Source organism: Esox lucius, chromosome 5 (genome assembly GCF_011004845.1).
Source record: "Esox lucius isolate fEsoLuc1 chromosome 5, fEsoLuc1.pri, whole genome shotgun sequence".
NCBI lineage: Eukaryota > Metazoa > Chordata > Actinopteri > Esociformes > Esocidae > Esox > Esox lucius.
This window is the reverse complement of record NC_047573.1, coordinates 22,735,348-22,761,984: the sequence shown is the minus strand read 5'-3', so window position 1 is coordinate 22,761,984 and position 26,637 is coordinate 22,735,348. Positions and strand designations below refer to the sequence as shown.

The 26,637-nt window shown below is 40.8% G+C and overlaps 2 protein-coding genes across 4 annotated transcripts in view; both read right to left on the bottom strand.

Annotated features, from left to right (window-relative positions):
- Positions 1-3,114: 3,114 nt before the first annotated feature.
- On the bottom strand, positions 3,115-17,019 carry tmem87b (transmembrane protein 87B). 2 transcript variants are annotated; one of them, XM_010902168.3, is made up of 19 exons: positions 16,789-17,019; positions 15,514-15,574; positions 15,215-15,306; positions 14,798-14,932; positions 14,480-14,530; positions 13,931-14,108; positions 13,435-13,496; positions 12,805-12,988; positions 11,449-11,548; positions 11,237-11,330; positions 11,030-11,101; positions 10,138-10,246; positions 9,875-9,933; positions 9,584-9,687; positions 9,004-9,077; positions 8,844-8,920; positions 7,330-7,382; positions 7,196-7,226; positions 3,115-4,697 (listed from the first exon to the last, which is right to left on the bottom strand). In XM_010902168.3, exons 1-19 carry the CDS (start codon positions 16,942-16,944, stop codon positions 4,656-4,658), a joined length of 1,734 nt encoding a protein of 577 aa, XP_010900470.1. In that variant the 5' UTR covers positions 16,945-17,019; the 3' UTR covers positions 3,115-4,655. The 2 variants fall into 2 exon arrangements, with proteins under 2 accessions (XP_010900470.1, XP_010900471.1); XM_010902169.3 differs by lacking the exon at positions 11,030-11,101 and adding an exon at positions 10,746-10,817.
- A 986-nt stretch (positions 17,020-18,005) lies between these two features.
- Positions 18,006-26,637, bottom strand: part of mertka (c-mer proto-oncogene tyrosine kinase a) — a 31,536-nt gene continuing 22,904 nt past the window's right edge. Inside the window, exons 13-21 of one of the 2 annotated variants that reach the window (XM_010902167.3) lie at positions 25,083-25,178; positions 24,819-24,899; positions 23,261-23,353; positions 23,040-23,158; positions 22,834-22,943; positions 22,573-22,732; positions 20,420-20,556; positions 19,975-20,035; positions 18,006-19,672 (exon numbers count right to left, since the gene is read on the bottom strand). In XM_010902167.3, the coding sequence (XP_010900469.2) occupies positions 19,082-19,672; positions 19,975-20,035; positions 20,420-20,556; positions 22,573-22,732; positions 22,834-22,943; positions 23,040-23,158; positions 23,261-23,353; positions 24,819-24,899; positions 25,083-25,178 (1,448 nt within the window). In that variant the 3' untranslated portion in view covers positions 18,006-19,081. Of the gene's footprint in view, positions 19,673-19,974; positions 20,036-20,419; positions 20,557-22,572; positions 22,733-22,833; positions 22,944-23,039; positions 23,159-23,260; positions 23,354-24,818; positions 24,900-25,082; positions 25,179-26,637 lie in introns of those variants that run through there. The other variant, XR_002196733.2, reaches the window with a different exon arrangement.

The following is a 26,637-nucleotide window of genomic DNA, read 5'->3' as shown; positions in this document are numbered from 1 at the left end:
TTTTAAAATTTTACATGGAATAACAAAAAGACAAATAACAAAAACAACATGTCAATTTTTGGTTATTTTGTTCATACCAGTAAGTTCCTGCCTGATCAAATGAAATATGCATTGAATGTTTATAGTATAACTCAACAACTGAACTAATACTAGCTAAGCCTAGCTTGCTAACAAACTGGCTACTGATGAACTATTAGGCTTGCTAGTGAACCCTAACTGGTTACTGGCTATAGTAATGCTAGCTAATAGTAGCCTGTGGACAAAACTCAATCCATCCACATGCTAAAATATCTAGTAGGTTTGAGTAGTTAATAAAAACAACAGTTATTATGTCTACTTGTCTGCCACTTTGTATAGTTAACTTAGATATTGATTACACACACTTGAAAGCATTTATTAAATATTTACCAAACCTCTACCAAAACCATTTGTTTTTGAAGGAGTAAGGAGTGATGAAGGAACTGTAAGTTTGAGAGCCTTCAGAAGTAACTGGTATCCAAAAGAAATGACAGCCAAAGGAAGTGTTGACCTTAGGAAAGTCATTATGTACTATAAAATATATCAAATTGAGCTATTGCTGATGTTTGTGTGACAATATAGCCCAAGTTCAGTTTGGAAATATCCTCAACACCGATAATACAGTGAACTTTGTGACAGTGACATTTCTTTCCTTTTAAATTTTCCTTTTTTTTATTTTTTTAAGTACAGGCACAGTGACTAAATTAGTCGTTTGATCTTTCTCACAGAAAAGGATTTCTACATTAGTTGTCAAACCATCTTTCGGTTTTAAAATGTGGCTCTTTATTTGATATTATTGAATGTATAATTCTATATTACTATAATGATATGTATAAACATACACACGGGAACTTCAAGGGCCATGGAGGGAGGTGACAACAACTATGTCAGGCTTGTTAGTCACTAACCTCGCCAAGACTTGACGTTCTCCTGTATTTGTGGTTGGCTTTACGCAAGGATTTCATAACCCTGTACTACAAAGCCCCTGGACTGGAGCGATCAAGTTTGTAACAATGCTGTCATTCAACCTAGTTTTCCCTCACTTGATCCATTTGAAGAAAGCAGTCTTTTAAAACATGTTATTGATAAACAAGCTTTCATTGTGACATGACATATACATGCAAGACGTTGTTCAAGATTTCATAAGACGTGGTCCCTAGATTGCAGCGTTTTACATTCTTTACAGCATTAACAGCTGTAGGCTCCTGGCCTCTGTGGAAAAGTCAGGGTTTATTCAAGTGCAACTGAGGAACATTTTGTTGGAACACTGTTGGTTCTATACAATAGGGTGCACCTCCTCAAAATGTTGTCAACTGTTATGTTACTAAACATTCAAGAAAGACAGCTAGTAATTACTCTGAAAATCTAAGATTTAAGAAAATAGCTCAGTCTGGTAATCACCCTATGAAAAAACATGACCCACATTCTCCCTCATGGTAAATACAGTAAATGGAAATATTCTGAGTTTTTTAGGATGGAAAGGAGTTCGTTTTTGTGCCGTCCACATCCCACTAACAGCTGTACAAACGGAACAGAATACCATCTCATTTCAGTAGACTAGAGGACATCACCCAAAGTCAATATGAACACATGGTTGGGTAAGGAATCTGCCAGGACAGTTAAATCCAAATCAGACTGTTAAATCTAACAGTTGGGGAGTGCTGCCAGCGGTACACTGTAGGACCACCACCGTGTCAGAGAACCTCTTTGGCACCGTTAGCATCATCAGCCAGAGAAAATCCTCCTAACTAGATCAGGCCGAAGCCCTATACTGGAGGATCAAAATAGACAGTGGAACATCGGTTGTCATGTGACCGCAAAAATACAAAAACATATTGGTAAAATAAAGTTGTTGTTTTTTTATTTACAATAAAATTAACGACCACAATGAAAGCAGATAATCAGAGAACAATGTTCAACAAACGTCATAAATACAGATTTCTCACTCTGGCATACCACTAACATGGTAGGCATGCTGTTTCTACTCAGGGATTGGAAACTCCAGTCCTCCGGGGCCCTGCCCTATGGCTGACAAACCTAGGTCAACTAAATGCATTAGGAAAAAAAGGAGCATTTAGTTGATTTACTTCAGGTGTGTTAGATGGTGTTTGACCCCACCCAGCCGGAGTAATTTATCCCTGTTCCACGTCAACAGAAATTAGAAGACATACAGGCAATTCTGGTACATTGATCTAGGGGCCTCTGAAATGATACACTATTCCCCAGTGGGCTACTTCTGACCGGTGTCCAAAGTAGCACACTATATAGAATAGTGGGCAACTTCTGAAGGAATTTCAAGCATAGTTCTGAAGACATAAACCCTTCAAAAATAGTGTAAGGCAGATAACATCTAGTCAGGTAAATAAAATAAAAAGTCAGTCAAAACCAATGTTTTCTGTGGACAGAATCAACTCACAGAAACAGACAGCTGGTAAAATAATTAAGTATTTAAATCTTAATTTATACAAGCGGTAATACAGTAGGGTCCCCAACAATCACTTGGACCATACCTTAAACTCTACCCAATCTGTGAAGGTCTGAGAGGACTTGGTCAGTTGGTAGAACATAAGGGTCAACAAGTAGGTTCTGGACAGGTTCTAGGGAACTCTGATGTGGTAAATGAACCTTGTCCCCAGGCAATGACAGCACAAAAACATGGAGCACACCCCTAGACATTATCCATCAAGGATCAGGAATGTCCGTCCACATGAAACCAACACCTCCACGTTTGTGTTGTCTCATGAACACAAATAAAAAACTGAAGACTAACTTACACCTACACAATCAAAATGGCACCAGTACCTGTTGTCTTTACAGGAACACAAGATCTTTAGAGATCTTAAACCTTTACCAAACAGGACACCTGGAATACCAGCAACCCTTTCCAATGGCAAAATAAACACTCATTAATATATGAATGGTAAAAGAGGCCATTATATCTGGTTCACATTTAGAGGAGTCTAAGAAACAGATTAACAGTATAAACAGATTAACAGTATAGCAGATATCAAAAACATATCACACAATTTTCCCAATTAATTATCCTTTCGTAAAACAACATTAAAATATTTTTTTTGTGTGTGGGGGGGGGGGGGGGGGGGGGGGGTTAAATGAAAATTTTAGTCCTAAATGCCACGGGGGTCCTTCAGTCAACAGAAGCACAATACATAGGGATTAAGGTCCCATTTAGGACACCAAAAATCGAGCTCAGGTAATATTGCTCTTTATTTTACCAGAGAAAACAAGTGCCATAGCCTGGCCCCAGGTGTGTTGTGCTGGCTGCCCAACTTCTTTAGACATTGTAAAACACTGTTGCAGATAGGGAAGCAAGCTAAAGACTCTCCCTCTGCTCATTAAAAACACAGCTAGTCAATGACCAGCCTCGCCCTGCTGTCCTGATTGGCCAACGCCTACGGCCACTGTGATGTGGGACAAAGATTCCACTACACATTTCTTTGATATCTAAAACACACAACTGCTGAAGATCATGGGCCAGAACTACAGCAATTCCTCAACCAACCGCTCCGTGGCGGTGCATTCAGCAAAGGGACGTGTTGTGAATGTTGCAGATGAAACAAAGAATCCTTTTAGTTACATTTACATTTTAGCCATTGAGAAAACAATCCCATCCAGAGCGACTTCGATCTATTCATTACACACAGACACACGCACGCACGCACACACACACGTATAGACACACGCACGCACACACACGCACACGCACGCACACACACACACACACGTGCTACGCTATACATTTCTATCTGAATGCGGTTTGGTGTTGCATCCTTCTGAACAGACCACAGCCATGCAGTTCTACAGGTGCATTGACCTGAACATTTCTGTTTAGTACTGCGCAACTCACAACTTGCGTCACATCCTAGATAACCATGCACATTCTTGCATTTCTATACTCATGAGGACAATTAAAACAAAAATCCAACCTCAACAACTTAATATGTTTGCTTAAACGTTACCCAGCACAACCTTAATCCTAAACCCTAATGCCTAAACCTCAATTCTGGCACTAACCCTACTTGTAAGTCTAATTCTGATTTTAACCCATACACCGGAAATTTATGTCGTCAACATGGGGACCGGCAAAAATGTTTTACTATACTTGTGAGGATTTCTGGTCAATCTGTAAAACCAAAACACACACTATACTTTGGTTCGGAAGCATATTGAATGGTTAATAGAGATTCCAGATTCGTATCTATCAAAATAAAAATGGCCATTATGTAATGTATCCAATTGGTTTTAAAACAATATAAAGACCTCTTATCTCCAAGAAACAGTATGTCCACTTTAGTCAGCGAAAACATTAATAAATAAAGCATTTAACATAAAAGCTAAGTACGGAAATAAAAACTAAAATTTCTCATTGGACAAGTTCAGGTCGTTTCAATCCGTTTTCTTCCATGTGACGCACAATGAAAAAGACCCTGCTGACTGCAGTCAATGGTGCTGAGTTACATCCCAGTAATGTTGTAGAGACCATCATAGGTTCGAGTCTTGGAAAGAACATGACAGGTTCCACACTCCAAAATATCAGTCTCTTCCATGCCATGAACCGGACCCAATCTCAGAAGGAACCAATCTGATCTGCACCCACCGTTGGTAGAAGACTACCTGTGTTACTCCATTTTGGACATTTCGTATTTTGTGGTCATGATTTCCTTGTAAAAGAATAGAGAATATTAATTTTTTTCAATATCATAGTACTGTACATAGTGCCACCTGAGAATTTAATGAAATGAAAAGCAGGGTGAAGTTATATATATATATATATATACACACACATTCACCTAAAGGATTATTAGGAACACCATACTAAAACTGTGTTTGACCCCCTTTCGCCTTCAGAACTGCCTTAATTCTACGTGGCATTGATTCAACAAGGTGCTGAAAGCATTCTTTAGAAATGTTGGCCCATATTAATAGGATAGCATCTTGCAGTTGATGGAGATTTGTGGGATGCACATCCAGGGCACGAAGCTCCCGTTCCACCACATCCCAAAGATGCTCTATTGGGTTGAGATCTGGTGACTGTGGGGGCCATTTCAGTACAGTGAACTCATTGTCATGTTCAAGAAACCAATTTGAAATGATTCGAGCTTTGTGACATGGTGCATTATCCTGCTGGAAGTAGCCATCAGAGGATGGGTACATGGTGGTCATAAAGGGATGGACATGGTCATAAACAATGCTCAGGTAGGCCATGGCATTTAAACGATGCCCAATTGACACTAAGGGGCCTAAAGTGTGCCAAGAAAACATCCCCCACACCATTACACCACCACCACCAGCCTGCACAGTGGTAACAAGGTTGGTAACAGATGGTAACAGATTCTGACTCTACCATCTGAATGTCTCAACAGAAATCGAGACTCATCAGACCAGGCAACATTCTTCCAGTCTTCAACTGTCCAATTTTGGTGAGCTTGTGGAAATTGTAGCCTCTTTTTCCTATTTGTAGTGGATATGAGTGGTACCCGGGGGGGTCTTCTGCTGTTGTAGCCCATCCGCCTCAAGGTTGTGCGTGTTGTGGCTTCACAAATGCTTTGCTGCATACCTCGGTTGTAACAAGTGGTTATTTCAGTCAAAGTTGCTCTTCTATCAGCTTCAATCATTTGGCCCATTCTCCTCTGACCTCTAGCATCAACAAGGCATTTTCGCCCACAGGACTTCCGCATACTGGACGTTTTTCCCTTTTCACACCATTCTTTGTAAACCCTAGAAATGCTTGTGCATGAAAATCCCAGTAACTGAGCATATTGTGAAATACTCAGACCGGCCCGTCTGGCACCAACAACCATGCCACGCTCAAAATTGCTTAAATCACCTTTCTTTCCCATTCTGACATTCAGTTTGGAGTTCAGGAGATTGTCTTGACCGGGACCACACCCCTAAATGCATTGAAGCAACTGCCATGTGATTGGTTGATTTGATAATTGCATTAATGAGAAATTGAACAGGTGTTCCTAATAATCCTTTAGGTGAGTCTCTCCCCCCCCCCTCATTTTTTCCATAGGTTATCATAGGTACTCAACTGTGAGCAACGGAATCTAAAACAAAAATCCAGAAAATCACATTGTATGATTTTTAAGTAATTAATTAGCATTTTGAAGTGTACCTATGATAAAAATGACAGACCTCTACATGCTTTGTAAGTAGGAAAACCTGCAAAATCGGCAGTGTATCAAATACATGTTTTCCCCACTGTATATACACAGTACACCTATATACACCCCTTATTTATTATATAAATATATTTTCATGTGACAACACTGTGAAGAAATGACACTTTGCTACAATGCAAAGTAGTGAGTGGACAGCTTGTATAAGTGTAAATTTGCTGTCCCCTAAAAATACCTTAACACACATCCATTAATGTCTAAACCAATCTGAAAAAAAGAATTGTTGCTCTACATAAAGATGGCCTAGGCTATAAGAAGATTGCCAAGACCCTGACACTGAGCTGCAGCATGGTGGCCAAAACCAGCGGTTTAACAGGACAAATTCCACTCAGAACAGGCCTCGCCATTGTCTCCCAAAGACAGTAAGGCAGTATTCCAACATGATAACGACCCCAAACACACCTCCAAGACGACCACTGCCTTGCTAAAGAAGCTGAGGGTAAAGGTAGACTAGCCAAGCATGTCTCCAGACCTAAACCCTATTGAGCATCTGTGGGGCATCCTCAAAGGGAAGGAGGAGGAACGCAAGATCTAACATACACCAGCTCTGTGATGTCATCATGGAGGAGTGGAAGAGGACTCCAGTGGCAACCTGTGAAGCTCTGTTGAACTCCAGGCCCAAGAGGGTTAAGGCAGTGCTGGAATATAATGTTGGCCACACAAAATATTCACACGTTGGGCCAATTTGGACATTTTCACCTAAGGGTGTACTCCCTTTTGTTGCCAGCGGTATAGACATGAATGGCTGTGTGTTGAGTTATTGAGGGGACAGCAAATGTACACTGTTATACAAGCGGTACACTCACTACTTTACATTGTAGCAAAGTGTCATTTCTTCAGTGTTGTCACATGAAAAGTTATAATCAAATATTTACAAAAATGTGAGGGGTGTACTCCTTGAGATACTCTGTGTGTGTGTGTGTGTGTGTGTATATATATGCCAGAGTTGTAATGTGTTGTTTTTAGAATATACACACCTCATCAGAATCCAGAAGGACAGGTAGCGCTCTAGAATAAACAAAATATTTGCTTTTACAATCACCCCTGAATGGTATTCACTTTAAACAACATTGCGTGCTGATACACAATTGAGCAGGAAATTTATACTTACACATCCGTTAGAGAGGTAGGGATGTTCTCTTCCACCCATTTCAAGTCTTCATCCTGGACAGGTGGGGGGAAAAGAATGGAGCAGAACAAAGCAATGACTACTCAACAATGCCCCCTGTTGTTTCAATGCTATTTATTAGACCTGTGTTTCCCAAACTTCATTTTTAACTATGCCCCCTATTCTTACCTGCACCCCCTCATTAAACCCACAAGCCTTAAGAAGTACCCTCGTGGAGAGTTCAAGTACCCCCTCATTAAACCCACAAGCCTTAAGAAGTACCCTCGTGGAGAGTTCAAGTACCCCCTCATTAAACCCACAAGCCTTAAGAAGTACCCTGGTGGAGAGTTCAAGAACCCCCTCATTAAACCTGCATGCCTTAAGAAGTACCCTGGTGGAGAGTTCAAGTACCCCAGGGGTCGTAGTACCCCGGGTTGGAAACCACTTCACTAGAATACACACTACATGCTCATCTGTTCTGCAAATCTGATAGGAGTACATTTTCAGGAAGGAAAATTAGTTAGGGCCAAAAATCCCATGCAACCAAGGAACCAAAGTAAATCTCAGCAAAGCACCAGGAAATGGCATCTTTACAGGGTAGTATATGTATAGTAACAAACATGAATTAAAATGTTGCAAATTTACCATAACACAATGTGCTATTGAAAAACTAATTTGATTTGCTCATATCTAATAGCCCACCTGTGATTCTGTAGGAATAAACGGCTACAGAATTTAAAAGATTCAAGCGGGGCGGTTTTGAGTAATGGCTTCATTCTTGCCACCCTAACATACAGACCAAAAATTCACACTTTGTCCAGACTTGGCCAAAGAAGCCTGTATCTCTGTCAAAGTTCCCATTGGCCTGTTAGTTGGGTGTTAATATTGTAATCGAGTGCAAAGGGACAGCCTGATTTATGCATGGTTTTGGCAGTGCCATTCACCTTCAGCTTGTTGATCATCACTTTGATGGTGCTCAAGGAATATTGATGGCCTCTGATGTCCCTCAACAACCTTGTCCCTTTGTTCTGCTAAATGCATCCTCGAAATATCTGAATAACCACAACCTCAGATGGATGGAGATGGAGGCCAACTAACTTGGTGTGTGATTGTGAAGGTGATAAGTTACACCCACTGCATTACAATGACACTGGAAAGTAATCCAATTATGAAATTTTTTATATGCAAATTCACTTCACAATAATACAAAGTGTGTTTAGATCATTGGTTCCCAAACTTTTCTAAAACACTGGCACCCCCTTCAATGTGATGTAAGCTTTCTATAGGCGTGTGAATGGGCATGTTGCATGCAGAGATTGCATGCCTGTATTTGAGTGGGGAAAGTGTCAAGTCATCATGTTCAGTAACCTGAAAATCAACTGGCACAGAAAGAAGTCTTGTTTGCATACTGTGTTTGAATTGGAAGGGGTTTTGTTGCCACTGATTTACTGGTGCAAAATGGCTTAGTCAAACATAATCAACCAAGCAATTTTCAAAGGTTTTGTTTTGCTACTAACCGGGTTGGGTCCTGGAGGCTTGGCTGAGCCGTTAGTCTCATTCTTAGAGTTGGTCGCTCTTAGCTTTATGCCATCAGCTGTATACAGAGAGAACAATATCACAATGCTCAAAGTTCACATGATCATTATTGGAGTAAAAAAGAAAAAACAGGTACCGTACCTATATTAGCTGACACCAGGAACTCCTCTATCTCCTCATCGTCAGAGTCATCCATCAGAGGGGTAAACGCATACCTGAAGAAAATAGTTCAAATGGAATTAACAGTTGTAACGCGTTATAGTGCTACAACAATCTAAGAGGAAGTCCTATGGTGTGTCTAAAATCAAAAGACATGGCACTTTCTCTCTTACTTTTGGTGGTTTTTGATAAGGCAACATATTGCCGTGGATATAGTAACAACATAGCCAAGGCATGGGACTCCTTGGAATTGCTGCTAGTTTATTCTTATGTAAACTAGCAGCAATTGTTGACTTTTTCCTGTTTCTATTTTTTTGCTTTATATTTTACTTAATGCTTACTGCATAGATGTCACATGCCATGTCATAAGAATGTCACTGCTCAGAATGACACTATGTTATTTTGTGCATTTGACAAAAATACTTTTGACCAGACTAAAAAGAAGCCTCTGGAACATCCCTCACACTGCAAATTTCTGTGAACATAACCGGCAGGTTAATCATGACCACTGCTATGGTCAGTCTTCATAAAAACATAACACTGGCCACAGACAGACCATTACCTCTGGTTGTTAGCAGACGGCCTCCATAAGAACATGATAACCAACAGTATGATGGAGAACAGGAACCTCCAGAAGGCATCATCTACCCAGAGCTCCATCCAGTCCTGTGAAACAGAATGAAAATGTGAACCCTGATATAGCTAAATACATGACTCTAAAAGGCATATGATTCAATGCTGTTGATTTAAAAAAAAAAATGAAAAATGCGTCTCAGGAAATGCAGAGTGCTCAGAAACCTTGGAGATGACCGAGTTGTCCATTTGCGGTAATTTTAAACAAATTTATACTCACGGATTGACATTCTGCTAGTCTGAATTTCTTTGTTGTCCACACCATGAAAATTATTGAAGCTAAAGGTAGGGGAGGAATAATAATGAATAGTGAAATTCAAATTAAGAATATTTTGGAAAACCTTTCGACAATGGAGAAGACATTAAAGCATTACATAATCTTTATAAAGAGTTATTCCAGTTATAATATAAATTATGACACAAAGATAAAAACAACAAGAAAATTGTCTTTCTGGATGCAAATCAATTGAACAACGTACTCACCTAAGATTGCGAAGATGAGTGTGTTGGTAAAATGTCTATACAGAGACAGCTTGACTGGATTTCTCCTCAGTTTCAGTGTCTTTATGGTTTGAGCCAGGCTCACGAATATGTTAGGAGGCAGTCAAGGGAACAACGTCTGGGCTAGATATCAGACACTAATAGTACAGAAAGTAACTAACAAGATTTCATGAATTCGACTGAATCATTAACTGCAAAACATAACCAAAATCAGGAATAACAACATACAAGATCTAATCATTTTCCCTCTATGAACAATGACTAGTAAGACTGGGATTAAAGCAGAGATCAGGTCCCAGGTGGGAAGGGCTATAGGCCAGGCCCAGCTCCTTGACCTTCACTCCTAGGTTTGCCAGCTAGTACAATAGCAAGTATTTGCCCTCTTACACACTTCAACACAATCTAGTTTTGAGCAGAAGTGGGTAAAGCATGTAGCTACTGGCTTGGCATGCAGAGACCCTATGGATTAGAAGTGAATCAGTAGATAGGAAGTAGTGGAGCCTAAATCCCAGGGAAGACCTGAGTGGCTCACGGCCCCAGCCAGAGGACAGAGGAGCCCCATGGAAGACCAAAGGAACGCCAGAGGATATCCACCAGCAGAGAGAGGAGTCAAGGAGAGCCAGAGGAATGTTAGCCAATAGAGCCAGGTCAGAGTCCTTTGCCTGAAGGAAGGAATCGATTAAAAAAAGAACAGAGAAAGGAAGAATGGAATCGGGTGAGAGACCGAGTGATTCATGAAGAAAGACTAGAGAAGAGGAAAATAACTGAACCCTTTACAGAGGAGTAACCGAAGAAACTCCCCCACTAAAATGATGTAGTGTATTATGAACTAAAAGGATAAATAACAATGAAACAACTAATTTTACAAGGATATGAACCAGACAACACAGGAGTCCATCACAGCTAAAGCAATGGCAGTAATGAGCGCCGGGCCGTTGTCACGACCCTTAAGTGAATAAAAAATGTGTTGAATAATTCCCAAAAACAGGAATGGAAATATAATATTTTTTTAAAACAGCCCTAGAAATCAGATTAGACTTTCTAAAAGAAAGTTTGGTAGAGGATCAGGAATGGTACTTACACCCGTAATCCTGAGAACGCCCTCGATGGCAGCAAAGGCAAAGTACAGGACACCCAGTCCCACCACTCGGTGCATCACTGTACCCAGTCGAGGCCTGACAGGGAAAACACACAGTGAATTTACAGGACAAAAGCGCATGTTGACTGGTCGCTCGGGTGACTCCCGCATAGATTTAGAGCCACGTGAAGTCCTTTACTTTCATGTCAACTCACTTGACTATGCCATATCCCAGACTGACGATGATGACGAGCAGCCGTGCCAGGGTTCTTTTCAGGGCAGAGATGAGTTCGGCAAAGATCAGCAGGCCCGGAGCTGAAAACAGCAATAATAACAACATTGCCATTGGATAACTTAACCGAAAACATGGGTGAGCAACAACACTGAGGTACAGCTCAGAATCTAACACCCCCTTTGACTTTCAACGCTTAGCCTTGGAAATACTTTGGTAGGTTATGTAAAAGCAACTGTGGAAGCTTTGCATTGTTAATATACTACATGTACAGGTATCCATTCAGATCATTAACATCTGTAAATATTAAAAGTTCAGGGCTAATAAAGACTTTTCAGATCCTTATTAGCTACCAACTGAGGAAGGAGATATTCATCCTGGGGTCTAGACCAAATAGAACTAGTGATGAACCAAACGATTAACCAAATAGGCAATTGGCACATTTTTATTTCTATAGGCAATTTAGAAAACTTGTCTGATGTAAAAACGTGAGCCAAGATTATTCTCGGACTCAAATTTTTTTTTTTTTTACTTTACTCATAGTAGTGTGGGTATATAGTGGAACATCATTATGTCTGTCATCATTATGTCTGGCAAGAACAGCTCAAAGAAGCAAAGAGAAAGTATAGTCCATTACTTTAAGACATTAAGGTCAGTAAACACGTAAAATTAAGACCTTTGAAAGTGTCGTCGACAAAAACCATCAAGCACTATGATGAAACTCTTTCGAAGGACTGCCAGAAGAAACGAAGACCCTGAGTTACCTCTGCTGCAGAGGATATGTTCACTGCAAGTTACCATCCTCAGAAATCTGCAATTTATTGCACCTCAGATTGCAGCCCAAATACATTATTCACAGAGTTCAAGTTACAGACATGTCAACATCAACTGTTCAGTGAAACAGGCCTTTATGGTGGAACTGATACAAAGAAACCACTACTGAAGGATACCAACAAGAAGAAACTTGCTTGGACCAACAAGCATAAGGAATGGACAATTTACTGATGAAAATCTGCCCCTTAGATTTTTTGTTCCAACCACCATGTCTTTGTGAGACGCAAAGTGGGTGAACGCATGATCTCCCTATATGTGGTTCCCACCATGAAGCATGGAGGAGGTGTGATGGTGTGGGGGTGCTTTGCTGGTTACACTCTGTGATTCATTTAGAATTCCAAGCACATTCAACCAGCATGGCAAACACAGCAATCTGCAGCAATATACCATCTCATCTGGTTTGCACTGAGTGGGACAATCACTTGTTTTTTCATTCGCAAAATATATTCCTTAGGTGCTATATTGGTCCAAATCAATGTGTGGGAGTGGTGGAGGGTGAACTCACAGGCTGCCCCGACCATGTTGGTGTTCTCATACTCGGCACAGAACACAGCCTTCTCCACCATGCCGAGGAAGATAACTCCAGCTATCCAGAACTGGATCCTCAGCAGGTCCTTCCAGTAGCAGGCAGCCCACATAAACCAGAGCAAGGCGTACAGGATGTACACAACACACATCAGCATGTAAAACTGAGGGAAGTGGATAAGACAGGTGTTAGAACACAATGCACCCAAATCGGCATTTGATAACAGGGTTCAAGCTCCTCACGTCATCACCGCACTGAGCCGACTCCTCTGTACGAGGAGTGAGAATGTACATACAAATACACAGTTGTCAGAACTGTCTAACAGCACATAATGGTGTTTCGGCAAATCTAGTCTTTGCTGGTCTGAACACACAACACAGAGACACCATAAACCACTGAATGCAGAGGGAGAAAACTTCCCTCTCAAATAGGCAATGTCACTATGACAATGATTACTGTACACTTGGCCAGATACCAGCCCCGTCAATTGAGTTATGGTGCAATGTAATTCCGACAGTTGTTAATTCAATGTGCCAATGTGTCAACGTTTCAAAAGTCATTCCCAACTCAAATAAAAGAGGGAAAATAATATATCCAATAAATACTCACAGTCATTAGAGGCCATTCAGTGATGGAGATGTAACCATGAGTCCCTTTCATTACCACATTGACTGCAAATATAAAGATATTATACAACAGACATTAAACATAAATAAATAGCATATCATTCAACACAAAAACATTATCCAAATTATGAATCTCAGAAAGTGTTGACAAGTGTCGAAAGTGTCGATATAACAGATCAAACTTTTTTATACAAATGCAAAGATAATCCATTATCTATTCATGAAAGAGCCAACAATCAAGCAACATGTTAAAATGGTAGCCAATGAAATGTAATTTAAATTAATTTATAGTATTTACACTACAAAAACACATTTTACTTTCATCTTGGTAAGCCTTGTAGGGAAGTTGAAAATTCAAAGAGCTCCCTCCCCTTTTCAGTCTGTTCCTTTTTGTCATATTTGCAATATCTTTATATTTGTCTAGTGCCTAATGGACTCAACCCAGTTGAGGTGCATTGTGGTTCATGTAGTGAACCCACCAGTTAGATTCCAATTCGCCTCCGGTTTGTCGGACTTAATCACGACCACGAGCAGATATGGGCCATCTTTCCATGTGGTGGCGATGACATCGTCTTTAAGTGACACACTGGCGTTCTTAAAACTGAAGACTCGGTCATACTCCTCTGTCGTCCACTTGGTGTAGTTTTCATCCGAACCCTGGGTAGGATTGAACCGACATTTGTTTTGAAAATAAAACAAGTAAGAATTTTAGCCTAGATCCAGAAATGTTAGTCTATGCGGTGTATGGCCAATACCATACAACCATAAGAATTCACAAAACAGCAATAGAAAAAGTTTATCGTGGGTGTGGTGGAGGACTAAATAAGTGGTGTAACGTACAGATGAGCCTTCAGGCCAGGGCTTCAGCATCAGGTGTTTTACGAGCATTAGAAGTACCCAAAGCCAAAAAGTGAGAGCCAAAAGATTTTCACAGCCTGCACTTTGTTCCAACAACGTATAGTAGTTTGTAACACCACAACCCCTGGACAACTGAGACACCCTCCGACTAAAACATTGCAACATCTCACCGCAACCTCTTCAACAGGCGGTACAACAGGCCGTGGTTCCGCCTTGGCTTTCTGAAAAAAAGGTTGCCACAGAAGCTTGTCAGTAAGTCAAACACAAAGTATAGCAAATAATACTTTCCTGTAAGTACTGAACGGACCCAAAACCGTCACTTTCATTTTATGGTTTCCACAACCGAACAAAATGTTCACTTTAATATTTTGTTTCCGTGCTGCATGTTGTCCCAGCCAGTTTCAACAAATGTGGTGAATGGGTAACCAGGTCTGCCCAGTAGTGTGAAAAACCCAGTGATCCAATGTACGTAAGCAATAATGTCATACATTAAGCATTGGGAAGAAACGCAGGTCTTTGTTGCAGGTCAAGGGTTTGTGCTTGTGCTCGATGCATTCCCCTGGACCCAGCGGGTTTGGATCCATGCTCTGTCCTCGACTCAGCGGCGTCCTCTCATACATTTCCTTTAAAGTGATGGATTTATATTCCGAATTAACATTACATATCAGTTTAAAAAAATTGAACCATATATTAGCTGCTGAATATAAAGAGAAAAAAAACTGTGTAAGTAATATTATAATTCAGATCATACCAACTATGAAAATGTGTAACTTAATTAGAGCATAGTAATTACAGCAGACATTTATGGCACCAACAGAAAAATATAAAATGAACTGTCGGCTCCACATTTAAACAATAACAGGTTATGGAATACAATTCAGAAATAGTTTAGTACATGTACTTACCTCAATATTATTGAATTCATTGTGACAGGGATAGTACTTCAAGTACCATTGAATGGTAAATGTCACCTCCTCTGGACAGCCAAAGGACACCACTAAAAGACAAACAACAAATCTGTTAAGGTAGTTCTTTGGGCACTTTTACATAACCACTGTATGATCTGGATCCTGTGTTGAGTATCTACATTTGGCAGAGCTCTCAAAAACACTCCATGAAACAAAACTACGATGTCATTGAAATCTGTAGAAACCAACTTAAGTTTACAGTTACAGTAGTAAACCCTGTTGACACATCAACATACCTTTCAATTTGATGTCGGTGTCTTTATACATGGATTTCCTCAAAAGCAAGGGTCTTGAGGTCTAAAAAATAAAATAAACGGGTTAACATAGACAATAGTGAGAAATGGTTAGCCCTGAAGGTAGTCTGAATACTGTTTTGGCCTGCCATGTGCATTCAAACTGATGATTTAGAACAGGCGTGCACTAACTGAGGACAGGATCAATCAGTCGGTTTGAGCATATAATGAAATGCAATAGGTTTGGGGAGGGGGGTAAAAAAAAACATCCCCACCCACAAAAATATTTACAACTACATTAAAAATATGTAGAATTGATTAACAGCCATTTTCATGCCTGCAAATTCCTTGACAAAAATGTCTCAGTGCAGCCCTCTGTGGAATATCAAAACCTCCAATTTGACCTTGAACCACACAATTTGCCTGATTTAGGAATCATGTCCTTTCAGGTCACATTTCAGGCTTCATGGACAGGTGGCACTTCTCCTAGGTCAGCACTTGGTCCTACTCAGATCCTTTAGACAGGCCCTGGTCACCCTCATTGAGTGTATGACAGCCAGGTCACGGATGCTCTCACATTACTCTGGAATGGGATATGTACAGACACCTGAAGACCTCTATGGAAAACAGAGTCTGAGTTCCAATAAGCCTTTCTATCCTTCCATCCATTGTGCCCTTGTTCCCTCCCATTCAATTACTGAAATCTGATGGAAACTCACCTCACCTAATCAATGATTTTACTTCGAGTTATAGGAAGTAGTTAATGTACTGAACAAGTGGATATTTTAATCAGGAGAAAGGAGATCTGTGCTAGGTATTGGGACGTAGCCCATCACTATTTACATAGTCAGCTAGATGTTGTGTAGCTAGCAATTACTTAACTAAATGGTTGGAAATTAGCTAACGTTATTTGGTTACAGTGGACTTCTCTAAGGGGCTTCTCTTAGCTTGCATATACAGTACTGTAGTTCATTTTCCTAGATTGCTTTCAAAATCAACCGTTACAGTACCATTATTTTACAGTTCCATCAAAACCAACCTTTACACTAACCTTACAAAAGCTTACGTGCAGATAAAGACAGAATATGTTCACGACAAAGCCAAAAAAAACGACCCAGCCCAAGGCAACCTAGTCGATGCTAGCTGGCTATTTTGGGAGGTAGAACCGTAGCTTGGATGAATCGCACTGTTGTTCTTTCTACCAGCTAGCTAGGTTGAACGCTCTTTAGCTTGACAGCTAGCAAGTTAGCTAGCTAGAATTTCTAACTAAATACTTACATTGACAACTGTAATACTCCATTGTCCTGGTTCTGGAGCTGCCATGACCCTGCTATTTACGTCGCCTAGAAAAACAATTCCTGTCAAAAGCAGGAGCCAGGGTTTCACTGATGTATTTCTGAAATTCCACGTCCTCACCCGTACAGAAGCAGCCATGTTTTCAGTAGATGTAATGTTGTTGCGTGGCTGAGCCGAGCGGAGCAGAGCTGAGCTGGCCAACTCACCTGAGTGGAAATAACGTCACACACCTGCATTTCAGCATTGGATGCCTTGCACCAATTAACCCATCGGGAACGTGTAAAGCAAAAGCTTTGAATGACCAGACATTATGAAAACCATTGCAAACTGAAATCGTCGTGCGTGTGATCCTACTTTTACTATGCCAGAAGTCTCCAAAAACAGTCAAATCTAGTTTATAAGCTTAAGAACTGTAACATTTCGGGTAGTTTAGGGGTTAGGGTGTGTACTAAAGGTTGGAGTATTGAGGTTAGGATTGGGAAATATAAAAATATTATGTTAGCTTTTGGGGGTAAAGGTTAGGAAGTGTAGATGTAGTGATTGTATGAGTTAGTGAACTGTTATAAGCTGTTGTAACCAATGTAGATGAATTGATTGTATAAGTTAGTGAACTGTTATAAGCTGTTGTAACCAATGAAACAAAATATTAAATGTTTGTAATATGAACTGAAACTGAAGGAGCAAGTAGGAGAATAGGAAACCCTGTTCAAGCGGTTGCCGGGGAGAGAAAGATTTAGTATGTCTGTCTTTTGAGAAACAGGACACAGGTTAGAGACACACACACATAGTCTGACAGGCCAGACAGAAACCAGGAGGGGACAAGAAGATGTTTGCGTTTATCCTTATAAGGAATAGAACTGGAACTGGACCAATAGCACACTTGTTCTGTGAATTTAACGACTATCTTTTGGGCGTAGTAGAAGTATAAAATGATCTGTTGAATGTTGATCCTTAGACATTGTGCGGCGACACGTGTCTCCAGAAGCTTCTGTAATAAATGGACATATGATACGGTAATTGACCTGACTCCTGGTGTTTTATTCTCCTTTCCAACAAACCAACTCGGGGAAGTGTTAGACTTCAACAGAAGATTGGATGGAAGTGTTCGGTGTCCCAACAAGATCAGGCAAATGTAAAACGGTGTGGTTGAGTTATTAATTCCAGGATGTTAACATTTTTCAGAATAAAAAAAGGTCAGATTTTTGTATTTGAATTTTTTTATTGCATCATGAAAACAAATCATGCAAATCACTTAACAGTTATTTCGATATCAACATTGAACAGGCTATATTCGCGTTTAGCAAAATTTTGAACTTTTGGAATTAAAATCATTCAAATACAATTAGACCTTGTGCACTGTTCAGGGTCCATTGCCTAACCTTGGTGGAATACCTCAAGGCTGCACACTCTACATGATTACTTTTTTCAGTGACTCTTGACATACAACATATAATGTAAAGTACATTGCCTCTTTAAAAACACTACATCGATTTTTACTTTTATGGCACAGTGTGAATGTTTTAGTTAGCTACAAGACTAGCTTAGTACTGATCTACAACAGTGGTTGGCCATATTGGTGCCTTGTTCACAGCTTTCAATATTTGCCTGGAATACACGGACTTCATTCTTGAGCAAAGCTTATTTCATTGGAAGTATTCTAATAGTGATGTGCAAATGAAGCATCTCGTACATATCTGGCAATAAAACCGATTGCTAGTGGTAACCATTTGACATAAAAAAGCCTCAGGACAACTGATCACACCTTTTTTAATGCAAAGCATCAAGGAATAAAGAAGTCAATTCTGTTCTAATAATGCCACACAAAACAATGCCATAAATAGGGAATCCGTTTTGATTTGTCTTTTTTAAATTAGTTCCAATTGCCAGGGGGAAACAGAATTTGAAGCGTGGCAACACAACACTACAGATTACCCCAGTCTCAACACATCAGACACATTACCGCTGCTCCCTTGGAAGACGGGTAACCGTTCTAACCAATGTTTGGGTCATTATAATAATACCAACTAGTTTGTCCTGAAAAGACAGGAGTGCAGATAAAATACTGAATGTTGTGGCAAATACTTAAGTTCCAGATGCCACTTATTCTTGAATTCTGACTGTGGAAAATATAGCAATTGCAGAGCAAAATCCAGCGCTTATATTTTCAACTTGTGTCCGGTGCTGTGTATCCTCATCCGACATGGAAGCCCTGGGAGAAAGAGTTTATTTTCTAGTTTCAAATGACTGGATTTCTAGTCCCAGTGTTCCACCTCATTCATAGCAACAATGTTGTGTCACTTGCATGTTGCTCCGTCACAGAGACGTTGCCCGTCGAATCACGGCTATCACCATGCACAGCCCCGCCCAGGCTGTCCCCTGACAACAGGGGAGTGTGGCTATCTACGGTTGTTGCCGCTTCAGCTGGCGCCGTTTCAGCTGCTGCCATCAAGGCGACGACAGGGTCCCCCCTCTGATTGGTGTTCGAGATGACAATAACATAACGGTCATCTTCCTCCACCTTTTCCTCCGCACTCTCATGGATGTCCGCTGTCACCAGATCTCTGCCGTGAAATATCTGGTGACTTTTACTGCAGGAGGAGGAGGAACTGAAAAGGGGGAGGTCCGGTTTCTGCTGCCTGAAGACAGGGGAGGGGCTAAGCTGGTGGCTACAGGAAGGGGATGTGCTGAACTGGTTGCTGTGACTGCAGGAAGGGGAGGAGCTGAAAAGGGGCTCGTCCAGGTGAGGGTCTGCACAAGCACCGGTCTGATCCTCCTCGGGGAAACTGGTGTTGATGTAGATAATGTCTTCCTTGCTGGTGGAGGCCCCCGGAAGTTTCTCGGTCAGCTTCTCCAGTAGTTCTTGGACCTGAGAACCCACCACTTCAGTATTCAGTACATTCACACAGTCTGTCTAACTCTATGTGGGAATCCCAAATGGACACCCTTTTCCCTATATTGAGCCCTATGGGCTTGGTGAAAAGTAGGATGCTATAAAACAGGGATATTAAACTGTGGACCTCGAAGCCAGTTCCCATATACCTGGGACATCAGGTCCATAAAATGAATGATGAGGTAGAAGTGAAAGGCTCCTACCCTCATAGCGTATGAGTTGAATATCCAATTTAGGATGTAGACAGTCTAGAGATGCTTCTCCAGCAGTTTTCTCACCTGAATGAAGGTGGGCCGATCCAAGGGGTCTGCACGCCAACAGCTGTACATGATCTCATATCTGGTGGGCAGGCACAGGTGGACAGACAAATCAGAACTGAAACGTTGTCTTTTGCCTGTGTAGCTCAGTCGGTTTAACACAGTGCTGTCCACGCCATGGTTGTGGGTTTCAATTCTTAAGGGGGGCCTTGTATGAAAATATATGAACTAAGTCCTTCGGGATAAGCATGTGTCTGCTAGATAATCAACATGTAAATGTTACAATTGCTTCTAACGTTTTTCTATATTGGCCATGTTCCTTAGCCTGGTCGCTGATCTCTTTGTTGAATCAGAATGGGAGATCATCGACAACCGCAGAAGATGCCGAACTGGTACCAGATTAACTTTTCCTATTTACTAAAACCTGACTCAATCCCAGACCTGTAGACAGAAAATAAATACTCACAGTTCATCTAGGCAGTCTGCTGGTTGCTTTAGCCGGTGGCCCTCCAGTAGATAGTCATAAATCTCATGGTTCTGGATGCCAGGATATGGCGTCATGCCCCGTGTCGCTATCTCCCACATGGTCACACCAAACGCCCACTGAAAGTCAAAACACAGGGGTATTACTATCTGCTGCTAAGATATAATGTGAAATACATCTGCAAAATGTCAAAGTGTAAATAATGTTTGATGTAATTTCAATTTGCTTTTACATTTACTTATTCTTTTAAATGTTACATTTTTTATTCTGCTCATTTATTTAACATAAGGGGAAGTGGTGTTACTATAATTATAGTGCTTTCAAGTGTCTGAAACCTTTTCTGAAATGTACACACAGGTCAGTGGGAAAGAAAAAGGAAATGTGATCCCAATACTCCAATATTATCCTCTTTACACTGGCTGCCTTTTAAGGCTAGGATTGATTTAAGGTTTCACTGCTAACCTACAAAGCATCGCATGGACTTGCTCCTACGAACGTCCCTGAACTGGTCCAGCCATACATACTTATACATACACTAACATCACAAGATGCAGGCCTCCTAACTGAATATAGAATTACTAAATAAACAGCTGGAGGCAGGACTACTGTGAAATTATCTGCCGATTAAGGTGAGAGACGCAGACTCAGTCTCAACCATTACATTTCTACTAAAGACATGTCTCTTCAGAAAGGTCTATGATTAAGTGTATTCTGGCCCAGGGGTGTGAATATGAATGGTAAGGCACTGGACTTAGATTTACTTCATGCCTGGTGGGCCCTGTCTGATGTTACCTTAGAGTTGGGCCTTAGTGTCTCCGGACAGCCCACACGTATTTATTACTTGTCATCTGAACGTGCAAAAATACTGATGTGGCCTGAAAGGACATGTACTCTTCTAACCTTCACCCGGCACAGCCAAAACAGGACTGGCCACCCCTCAGAGTCTGGTTCCTCTCTAGGTTCCTCCTTATGTTGACTCAAAGGCAGACTTGGGCAAGATAAAGCCCCCGAATCCGTCCCGTTGAGTCATTCTATCCGGCCCGCGATATATCCAAAACTTTGAAAATAATAAAAAATACCTGACGAGGTCCGCAGATTTCGTTACTTTATTTACTGTTGCATATTTATTTATTTTTCAAATTTAAGTTGAAACTAGGTATTTGCGTTGCTATGATAGGTAGGGACCAGCACCACAATCCACGCGCGGAAGTTATCATTTGTACGTACTACTATACGCAATTGATGGCTAGCGATCTCTGGAAATGAGCCTAAGATTACGAGCTGATAACGAAAGCAGGGATGCTACAAAATTCAACAAGTCCAAGCGCAGATGCAGCCTCACTGATGAACATCTTGCAGCAGTACCGCACACTGCTTCAACAGAACCGCACACTGCTTCAACAGAAATTACTCGTGACTTCACCTCACTTGTCAACGCCCATACGAGGCTCTCCTGTTCATATTGAGCGAGTAGCCCTAAAAGTTGATTTCTTTGCTCTGGGCTGCTGGAATCGCTGTCGTTAAAAGAATGTAGTACAAAAAATATACTGTATGAAGTTAGATGACGACAATTATACCAACATTTGCTTTGAGTGAAAATCTTCAGAAGTGATTTCATAGACTTGTCTGCCCTAATAACTATTATACCGATATAACTGTTATACACTATACCTTATATAATGTAGCTTACTCTGTTGAGTTGAAAGTTAATTTTTAAGGCAAATATATATGTGTTGCAACATTTCTGTTGAGTAATAACCCTAAAAAGGGATTTATTTAGGCCTTTGCCAGCCATAATAACAGTTGTTGACCGAAAAAGAAAAACATTGTTAAAGCAAATTAAGTTCAATTATGAAAATGGTGTTGCATGGGAAATAAATATGCATAAATATAACACGCAAGTTAACAGAGTTAGCTATGTTGTGTGTTTTTTAGGCATGTTGGTTAAAAAAGTAATCTGGCCCACGAAGCTCTCTGGCATTTTCAGTGTGGCCCCCCAGTGAAAAATATTGCCCACCCCTGCTCTAAGGAGTTTTTTCTAAGCCACTGCGCATCTGTAAAAGCCACTGCTGATGCAACAATAAATTTCATTGATCAATTTATGAAATTCAAATGCATGTGTGTATGTTCCTTACCACATCACTCTTTACTGTAAAGACTCTGTCCGCCAGGCTCTCCACTGCTATCCATTTGACCGGCATTTTGGCTATTCTTCCCTGTCTGTAGTAATCACCACTGTAGATCTTCTTTGACAAGCCGAAGTCCGCCACACACACGGTCATGTCATCACGCAGCCTGTAGGACCAGACCAAGGAATCGATCAAAACACATGAGTCAGAATGATCCATTTAAAAACGTTGATTTTGGTTAATCTGGGAGGAAAAAAAAAAACTTACATGCAGTTGCGCGCAGCCAAGTCGCGGTGAAGGAAGTTGCGCCCGCTGAGGTATTCCATTCCCATGGCGATATCAATCATAAACTTCAGGAGCGTCTGAGTGGGCAGGAACTGAATTGTGGAGAACAAGAAGACGACATCATTACAACGTCACCCCCCGTATTAAGACAATGACCGCGGTCCTCAGGAAACCGTGGGATAGCTCACCAGAGGACTGTCGCCCAGGCGTGAGCGCAGCAGGAAGCTGTGGAGGTCTCCGTATCTCATGAAGGGCAGGATCACCATGGGCTTGGGGAAGTGACCAGACCCCACCTCCAGGCACACACCTAGGAGCATGTCAATGCAAAAAACCTGGTTAATAAAGTGTCGACTAAACCTTGCCAAGTCACTTGGCGGTTACCTCTCCTCAGCGTTTCGAGAAGACCTACCTAGAAGCCTGATTACGTTAGGGTGGTCAAAATCCTTCATGCAAGCGGCCTCGTTCAGGAACTCCTCTATCTCCCTCTGAGAGAAGTTATCCACTGGAAAACAGTATGAGGCAACTTAAAAACATTTCTTCTGTTATTTTGACAATAAACAGACTTAACTTCGTGTCTCCTAAACCAAGCTCAAGGTTATTGTATCGCAATTTTACTACTGCACTTTGTTGTTGTCTTTAATGGTTGGTCAATGTGGTTTGTCTGTTGTTGTTTACAGATGTAGTGTGGCTAGACTGCCAGTAGGTGGCATGATACATTTTGTCCTGTAAAATACGGCTTACGAATAAACCCAGAGGGGCCTGGTATTAGATCTGTTCGCACCGTCTTGCCAACTTGTGTCACTGGCATGCCAAACACGGCATGAATAGCAATATGAGTTGTTTAAACAGCACAAACAGATGTGGGGCCAGCCTGTGAATAACGCATCAAACATCTATGATATCACTCTCAGAGTAAGAACAAGAAAAACTAGGCAAGTCAAGTTCGGCCAGGCCGTTAGTAGAAGTGATTGTGGAGAACAAGGGTGGGGGTTCAAGGGCAGCCATTTATGGGCCAATGCCCACTTTGTTTTGAGAAGTGGCCAAAACCCAGTTCCTGTGCTAATCCAAAACCTATTTTATGGAACGCCATTTGTGAATCACAAATGTACATTTAATGCATTTCATTTTAAACAGATTATTGTAGATGGCTAGCATATAGCTATACAGTAGCCTACCTATAATGAAAATAATGACCTACATCATGTAACAATGACTAGTTATTTTCGAGTATCATTATGATTTGGTTTCAGGTAACTGTATTCACTTGTTCTATTAAAACAGTTTAACTTAAAAATAGACAGAAGAGGAATAGAAATGAAAAGACTGTATACAATTCTTAGAACACTTGTGAAAATATGTATACTACTTGTTTGTCAATCAAAATTAAATATTTTTGTTGTGTTTTTTTCACGGAATTAATGTATTTCATCACATAAGTTCTATCAAGGACATTAGTTGGGAGAGAGAAATATGTTTCATTGCCCTCACTCTAAACTGCCCTGCAGACTGTGTCTCTAACCCCTATGCTATTAAACAATGGGTCACTCAGTCACACACTCAGTCAGTCGCACACTCCCTCAGTCAGTCGCACACTCCCTCAGTCAGTCGCACACTCCCTCAGTCAGTCACACACTCAGTCACACACTCAGTCAGTCAGTCATTCACACACTCAGTCAGTCAATCATTCACACACTCAGTCAGTCAGTCATTCACACACTCAGTCAGTCAGTCATTCACACACTCAGTCAGCCAGTCATTCACACACTCTGTCAGCCAGTCATTCACACACTCAGTCAGCCAGTCATTCACACACTCAGTCAGCCAGTCATTCACACACTCAGTCAGCCAGTCATTCACACACTCAGTCAGTCATTCAGTGACTGTCTCTTCTTGGCTGACTCCGCAAAACGCAGCAAAAATAAAAACCCTCTCAGAATCTGACCTATAGAAATGGGAGTCAAGCTTACGTTTCATGGTTTTCACTGCTACTTTCTCTGATGTTCCATTCGGTTGTTTCAGAGTTCCCTCCACCACAGAGCCAAATTCCCCTGGTCAATAAAAAATTTATTTACAATTTACAGTCAGAAATAACTGTAAATTATCAGTAGCAATATATTACACCATAAAATGTGACTGAAAAACTTCCACAAATGATTAAACAATTAAAAAATGACATAGCTTGTAACGTGAACATTTTGTGCGATACATGTTCAAAAGAATGTCCTCCTTACCCTCTCCTAGCACCTTCCCGATGGAGAGAAGGTGTCTCATGATCATAAAGTCCTGTAGTTTGGCTTGGAGTTCATCACTCACACCCAGGTTACCAACTGCATATGGATAAATAGTGAACTTTATTTAGAAATAGATCTTGTTTTTCTTCAATATACAACACATTTCAAAAAAGCTGGGACAGGAGCAATAAAAGACTGGAAAAGTTGTGTAATGCTAATATAAAACCTGGTGGAACATCTCACAACTAATTAGGTCAATTGTCAGCAGGTCAGTAACATGACTGGGTATAAAAAGAGCATCCCAGAAAGGATGAGTAAGTAAAGATGGGGAGGGGTTCACCACTCTGTGAAAGACTGTGCGGGCAAATAGCACAGCAATTTAAGAATAAAATTGCATAGTTTGGGGATCAAATCATCTACAGTACATAATATCATTAAATTATTCAGATAATCCGGAGAAATCTCTGTACGCAAGAGACAAGGCCGGAAACCATTGTCTGTGAACACAGTACGTTGCAGCATCTACAATTGCAAGTTAAATCTCTACCATGCAACGAAGTAACCATATATAAACAAGATCCAGAACCGCCACTGCCTTCTCTGGGCCCAAGCTCATTTAAGATGGACTAAAGCGATGTGGAAAACTGACTAATCAAAATGTGACATTTTTGGGGGGAAATCATGGATGCCGCATCCTCCGGATTAAAGAAAACAGGGACCATTCAGCTTGTTCTCAGCTCACAGTTCAAAACCCAGCATCTGTGATGGTATGGGGGTGCATTAGTACATAGAGCATTTGGTGACTTGCACATCTGTGAAGGCACCATTAATACTGAACAATATATACAGGTTTTGGAGCAACATATGCTGCTAAACCTGCTAAACGTCTTTTTCAGGGAGGGCCTTGCTTATTTCAGGAAGACAATGCCAAACCACATTCTGCATGTATTACAACAGCATGGCCCCGTAGTTAAAGAGTCCGAGTGCTAAACTAGCCTGCCTGCAGTCAAGACCAGTCACCCATTGAAAGCATTTGGTGCAATATGAAACAAAAAATACGACAAAGGAGCCCCCAAATTGTTGAGCAGCTGAAATAATATAGCAAGAATGGGAACATTTAACTTCCAAAACTACAGCAACTGATCTCCTCACTTCCCAATTGCTATTGTTAAAAGAAGAGGTGATGCAACACAGTGGTAAACATGCCCCTGTCCCAACTTTTCTGAAACATGTTGCTAGCATCAACTTTTACACAGCGTCCCAACGTTTTTGAAAACAAGGTTGTCATTTTATAAGACAGTAGATGACAGGTTTAGGAAAACCTTTTGGCTTTATTGAAATACAATAGATATTTGTAGGCCTTAGGATAGAATAGGGCTTCCATAAAAAAGGTCCATTATCATTTACACATACTTTCCATCAAGATAAACAGGTTTCAGAGAGACCAGAAATGTTATTTTATTCTCAAACCTTGATTTGAACCATCTCCCAGGCTGTAGTTTACCCATTCCTTGTAGAGTATAGAGTCTAGTCTGGATAAATGAAGTACAAATGT